General features: G+C 37.5%; 1 protein-coding gene across 1 annotated transcript in view; it reads left to right on the top strand.

The window, feature by feature from the left end:
* The window catches only part of p2rx3b (purinergic receptor P2X, ligand-gated ion channel, 3b), a 38329-nt gene that overhangs the window by 14543 nt on the left and 16898 nt on the right, over nucleotides 1-6888 (top strand). The window contains exons 4-7 of the mRNA XM_037976299.1: nucleotides 782-851; nucleotides 4018-4111; nucleotides 4637-4714; nucleotides 6521-6662. Of these exons, the coding sequence (XP_037832227.1) occupies nucleotides 782-851; nucleotides 4018-4111; nucleotides 4637-4714; nucleotides 6521-6662 (384 nt within the window). The remainder of the gene's footprint in view (nucleotides 1-781; nucleotides 852-4017; nucleotides 4112-4636; nucleotides 4715-6520; nucleotides 6663-6888) is intronic.

Below are 6888 nucleotides of genomic sequence, written 5' to 3'. Positions count from 1 at the left end.
AGTATATATGCATGGCAGAACAGGTGAAGCAGATGACTGTGATTGTGTGGGCATGGTAACATGGGCGTGGCTTGGAACTGGGATGAGTGGAAAGTTACTTGGCTGTGGCATGACTAGAGGCAAGAGGCGTGGCAGGAACAGATGGAGCTGTGACAATTTATTAGAATTTTATCCCCCAAATCCTAAGGGTTGGTCTTATTTTTGTTGAAATGTCTTAAATGTTTATTGTTGATTTTTAGCTGATTTAGTTTATTTTTGTAATAAAATCTTGAAAGACAAAATTCTGTTTCCTCCTTACTGGGTATAAAAATTAGGATAGGGATTCCCTGTGACTAATGGATTCATCTTAAGCTGTTCAGTTCTGGTGAACCATAAGGGTGAATAGATTAAGTAAGTCAGTGATTGAATTCCTATAAGGTATAATCAACCTGTTATTGTTTGATAAACATACTTGGTGCCCCTGTTTGTTTAAACATGTGGTAAAGTGAGGAAGAGGCTGCACCCTTCCTCCATCCTCCTCTGTCTGCTACAATCAATATGGAAAAGCCAAAGTGATACAAAGTCACATTTCTGAAAGGTTTTTGGGTGGTGATTTGCTCTTGTTAAGAAAACAAAGGAACATCTAACACTATTACATTTTTTTAGGCTGGAAGATATACAAAGTTGGGTTAGGAATAGCAGTGGAGTGGCAATTTTTTGACATCAGTCATTTGATTTGATCTATCTGTAAAAACAAATAACTATCATTTAAAAAAAACAATCTTGTTTTTCTGTTGCACAGAATGGGAAAAAATATAAATGCACGCACGACAGCAACTGCACACGGTTTCTTCAAAAACCTGCTGATTATGGTAACATCTTTTGTCTATTTGTCAAATTCTTATAATTTCCAAGTGTACATGTACACTTCTTTCTAAAAGTATTAGAACAGTGAGGCCAGATCTTTTCCTTTTGCTGTAGACTAAAACCATTCAGGTTTGACATCAAAAGATGAATATGAAACAAGAAATAAACTGCTTTTATTTCCAGATGTTTACATCTGGATCAGATACACAGCTTAGATGACAGCTTTATTTGTAACAAAATGCCAAATTTTTTGGTGAGCAAAAGTATTAGTACATGTCTTTTTTGTTGCCCAGTTGTGTCCCATTACATTGGTGCAAACAGTAAGTGCTGAGTGTCTCCTCTCATTTGGGTTTTGCCTGTGCAGACTGAATTTATTCTCTATAGAGGACATGTGAGTTCATACTGGACACCATAAGGGACACCATACTGGATCAGTTGAGACTCAGGTTAACAACAACTCCCACTGGTGCTGTTGACAAACAGGGTACCGGCAGAAATTGTGCTACTGTTAGTCAAAGACCACAAGGAGGGAAACGTGCCAGGAGACAGAGAGAGAAGAGGAAAGACAAGAGTGTAGGACTGAGGGTAGCAACTCTAAACATAGAGACATAGAGGAAGGTAGATGTATTGTGTGTACAAGAGACCAAGTGGAAGGGCAGCAAGGCTCGCAGCATCGGGGCAGGATTTAAGCTGTTTTACCATGGTGTGGATAGGAAGAGAAATGGAGTAGGGCTGGTCCTGAAGGAGGAGTTAGCAAGGAATGTAGTCAAGGTGAAAAGACTGTCAGATAGGGTGATGTGTCTGAAGGTAGAAGTAGAAGGGCTGATGCTGAATGTTGTCAGTGGTTCTGCTCCACAGGTTGGATATGATGGAAAAGAGAAAGAGAAATTCTGGAAGGATCTTGATGAAATGATAGAGAATATTCCCAGAGAGGAGAGAGTGGTGATCAGAGCAGATCTGAATGGACATGTTGGTGAAGGAAACAGAGGAGAGGAGGAGGTGATGAGCAGGTTTGGTGTCAAGGAAAGGAACCAGGAAGGAATGATGGTGGTGGATTTTGCCAACACCTATTTCCAAAAGAGGAAGGAACACAAGGTGACCCATAAGAGTGGAGGCAGGAGAATGCAGGTGGATTCCATCCTGTGTAGAAGAGGTAACCTGAGGGAGATCATGGACTGTAAGGTTGTGGCAGGGAGAGCATGACCAGACAGCATCAGATGGTGGTGTGTAAGATGACTGCAGAGTGTGTGGAATTTAAGCTTTTAAATGTGAGATGTATGCAAGATAGATTCACATGCAAATTACACTCACTCTCCTCGCAATAGAGGAGAGTGAGTGTAATTTGCATGTGAATCATTCTTTTTAACTTATTGTTATTTATCATTATTATTATTATAATTGTCATGATTATTATTCTTAATATAATTTCATGTGCACTTTGAGTTTGCACTAATCTGTACTAAAAATAAATACATAAGATGAAAAATTTACTTTTTGTGTGTAAGTTTTGGTTCTGGTTCTGGTTTTTCATTGAGTCAGCCATCAACCACAATTTATTATGTTGAATATTGCTATTTGATAAACAAGCAATTAATCAAGATGAATTAGTTACGAAGCCTGTAGGTTAGTTAATACATTTTTTTAATCCTGTCCTAGGTAAGGCTCTGAGTGGAAGAGCTACTGACACGAAAAATGAGCATATTAGAAATGGGAAGTCTTACTGGACAAATGTTGGACTTCTGATTTTTAGACTCAGATATGGGCATTGTCAAGCAAGTTGTATTTTCTGTTTGTATGTATTCTGTGTTATTTATCTAGCAGATTTTTCAGGGCAGCCCACTGTTACTTTATAAGGTTATATGGTACAAAGCGTATTTTGTAATAAAAATACAGTATAATCCAGTGAAGACAAACTCATGGTGCTCAGTGTGTTGAAAATTACTTTACCCTTTTTTTCTTTTTTGTTTTAGGTATGATCTCAGATAAAGTTCAGCTGAAAGGCTAGTTGTAAGTCAGTATTCTACCATTCAACAAATAGATAATATACTGATTTTACGTTGCTTTATTAGTTCTAAGAATTTAGTGTAATGCACTTCAAATGGCTGAAAAATGTATAATTTTGATTTGATTTTTTTGAAAGAATTTCCAGCCCCCTGGGACTGCTTGGCGCCACAGACACTCACTAATATGTATGGATGTCCCTCACTGTCATTAGCAAATGTTGGCAGGTATGCCACTGGTGTAAGTGACAACCAACAAGAACACCAAGGAAAACATGAGCAGCGGACAACATTGTGAAAGCTTTAAAGCAAAACCCTGAAACAACTTTTCAGTGACATCAGTCACAACCTCCAGAGGGCAGGAATGAAGGGATCACAATCTACATTTCACCGAGGACTTCATCAAGTCTCAGAAGATCTGGGACAACATTTTCTGGACTGATGAGACAAAGATGAACCTTTACCAAAGTAACAAAAAGGCTAAAGGTTACTCTACAGTCTTTGGAAACACTTTGTCTGTCAATTTAAGAAAGATGAAACTGATTGAGAGAGCTTTCATCATGTAGCAAGATAATGATCCAAAACAACAAAGGAGTTCATCAGGAAGAAACAGTGGAGGGTTCTAGATTGGCCAAGTCAATCTCCAGTCTTCAACCTTCTAGAGCTGCATTTTACCAGCCAAAGAAGCGAATGAAGGGACTGACCCCCTAAACAAACAGGAACTGAAAGAGGCTGCACTGAAAGCCTGAAAAAGCAGCACAAAGGAAAAATGCTCAAAGTTTGGTCATGTCAGTGGGTCACACGCTTGATTCAGTTATTGCAAGCAAGGGATTTGCAACTAGATATTAAGTTTATTCACTTTAATCTATTTTAAGTCTATACATTTCAGTATTTTTGTTTACCTAAAACTCTGGTTTTCCACAAATATTCTTCTAAGTTGTGTATCCGATCCAGATGTAAACACCTGGAAATAAATGTTGAACTGATCTCTTTTGTCCCATATTCATATTTTGTAGTCAAACCCAAAGGTTTTTATTCTACAGCAAAAGGAAAAGATCTTGCCCCACTGTTCCAATACTTTTATAAGGGAGTGTATACATATAAACACACACATATATATACATGATGATGATGTATTGTTTTTTTGAAATGTTTCTCTGCCTCTGCTCAGGAATTCCTACAGGACGATGCGTTCCTTTCAACTCCACTATTAATATGTGTGAAATTAAGGGCTGGTGTCCAGCAGAGATTGATACCATAAAGACGTGAGATTTACCTGCATGAGATCTTTTTTATTTTTTCATAAGACTTTGTACAGTTGTTAGGTAATGTAAGACTAGATCATACTGACCTAAATCACTTTGTAATCACTTGAACTCATCTCCAGTGACATTCTGCTTTTTCAATATTTTTTAGAGCCTTTTGTCTCCACATCTTTCTGTATTTATGTGACAATGGTATTGAAGGTGGAGTATAGTCACTGAAATATCATTTAATTCTGAGTTCCTTTGAAAAACTATTCATATGTGTGAAGTAATACTTCACACTTCAGTGCAGAAAAAGTATAACTGATCATTTGAGTACATTATATATTCACTAATAACACTTGTCATATTATAAATAATATAATTTATTATATAAAGACAGTGAGTCACTGATAACCTGATCCTTGTGTTCTGAAAATGGCATCCTTAAGTACATTCATTGTAAAGCTCTTTATAGCCAAATAAAGTGTGTGGAACTTCATGAAGCAGATAAACACATACTCTTTTGTGCTCTGCTCTTCTCAGTGAACCCATGGAGGAGGTGAAGGATTTCACAATCTTCATTAAGAACAGCATCCGCTTCCCAACGTTCAACTACACCAAGTATAACTCTTTACACATGAAGCCCTGTTCACACCTGATAATAACACAGCCTAAGGTTATCTGATCACAAATAAAGTGCTAAATACAGATGTGAAGGCTTTGAGGTCACAGATGTGAGGCCACATTCTGAGCTGGTCTGGGGTAATTGCAGCTTTATTAGGATGCTTTTATGTTCTTCTATTCTCATAAAAACAACTATTCTGCTGAAAGCAGCAAATCAACTCACAAAATCTATTCACAAAAAGCTTCCTGCTTATCTTTAAAAGGGATAATCCAGCCACAAGGTTCTGTGGAAAAGTTATGAAGATTAAAGGCCTAGCATTTCTTGAAATAATATAGATTGCCTCCTACCTTTCATGGCAGAGTTTTAGACTATGATCAGCGTTGTAGCCATTTTGGTCAAATTTTGAAAAAAGAATTCATGTACAATCTCATGCAATATTGCAAGATGTCAAGCTCAGAGTATGTATTGCCAATGATTTTCATCTACTACCACATCTAATTTTAGCTCAGTATCTATAAATTGGACTGAGTTATAGCCATTTGTGTGTTGAATAATGTAGATTAGCTGTAGCAGCCATCTTGAATTGGATTTACTCTAAAAGTTAATCATTCGTAGATGTACAGCCAATGATTACCTTTGGCAAGTGTCTCTAAAATCTGCCCTGTGATTCATGAGATAAATGTATCATGAAAACATGCTAACAGACAGACACACGCACAGACATGTCATTCACTTTTGGTGGCAGAAGAAAAATATTTTACCTGTTGTAGATAGCTCTCTGAACAAACTCACTTTTGAGAAAAAAAAGTTTGTGTCTGACAGGATCTATAAGAAACTGGCTACTGTGAACACGGTCAAGGGCAAAGGGGATTGCTGCCATACTAAACCAGGTTCATGTAGTGGTTCATGCAAACACTACATGAACCTTTACACCAGTGGTGGCCAATCCTGGTCCTCAGTGCCTCCATTCTGCATGTTTTCCTTGTTTCTCTGCTCCAACACACCTGATTTGAATCAATGGGTGATTACCAGGCTTCTGCAGAACATGGAGAGGTGATTTAACCACTGAATCAGGTGTGTTGGAGCAGGGAAACAAGGAAAACCTGCAGGATGGTGTCCCAGTTTCACAACTGTCCTATTTAAACTGGCTCCATTTAAACTGAGGAGTTAAGTATGACTTGTCTGCACAAACCTACTTCCAAAGAAGATTTTTGATGTTTTTAAAACATTTTCAGTCTTCAAAATGTTACAGTGGTTCATGCAAAATTTAATATTTAAACCTTAAGGCAGCAGTCTTCTTTGTTCTTGGTTCTTTTCATCCTAGCCTGTCAGATGTAAACTTTGTTTCTTCAAACTGAAGCCCTTCATAACAGGTAAAATAATAATTCATCATAACTTTTCCATAGAACCACACTTCAAAACGGCTGGGATATCACTTTAACAATAATTTTCCAGTTTTGCTCAACAGTGAGCAAAGCAATCTGATCTATGTGGGGTTGCTGAGAAATTTCTTCAGCTACCAAATCATTCAGAACAGAAGGTTTCCTTGTTACCTGATATATCCTAATGCCAGGTAAACATATTGATTGTTTTCACTTCATTTCATCATAATCTTACTTTATATTTTTATATCATATTATTATTTTACCTAGGATACATCATAAGTTGCAATTTCATGTTTATCTGTGTTTTGGGGTCTGGATCATCTGAATTGTTAATAATACTAGGTCTGAAAAACATTGCACTGATGCAGATTACAGTATTAATTATGAAGGTTAATTTGAATATATGCTTTTGTGCAGAGGGAACTTTCTTCCATCAATAACTCAATCATATATCAAAACATGCAAATTTAACATGGAAGAACACATCAACTGCCCCATCTTCAAAGTAGGAGATATTCTCAACTATGCCCAGCAGAACTTCAGTGAACTGGCAGACACGGTACAGACAATTCTTGTTTTTAAAGTTTTTACGAGCAAAGGCATTGCATATATATATATAAAAAATAAAAAAAATTCCCTTCTCACCCTCCGCGGGTGGTCTTTGTTTCATCCTCTGAGCTCGGGTCCTCTACCAGAGGCCTGGGAGCTTGAGGGTTCTGCGCAGTATCTTGGCTGTGACTAGAACTGCACATTTCTGGACTGAGATGTCTGATGTTGTTCCTGGG

This window comes from Kryptolebias marmoratus, linkage group LG6 (genome assembly GCF_001649575.2).
Source record: "Kryptolebias marmoratus isolate JLee-2015 linkage group LG6, ASM164957v2, whole genome shotgun sequence".
NCBI classification, from domain to species: Eukaryota; Metazoa; Chordata; class Actinopteri; order Cyprinodontiformes; family Rivulidae; genus Kryptolebias; species Kryptolebias marmoratus.
This window is presented reverse-complemented; position numbering and strand designations above follow the sequence as displayed.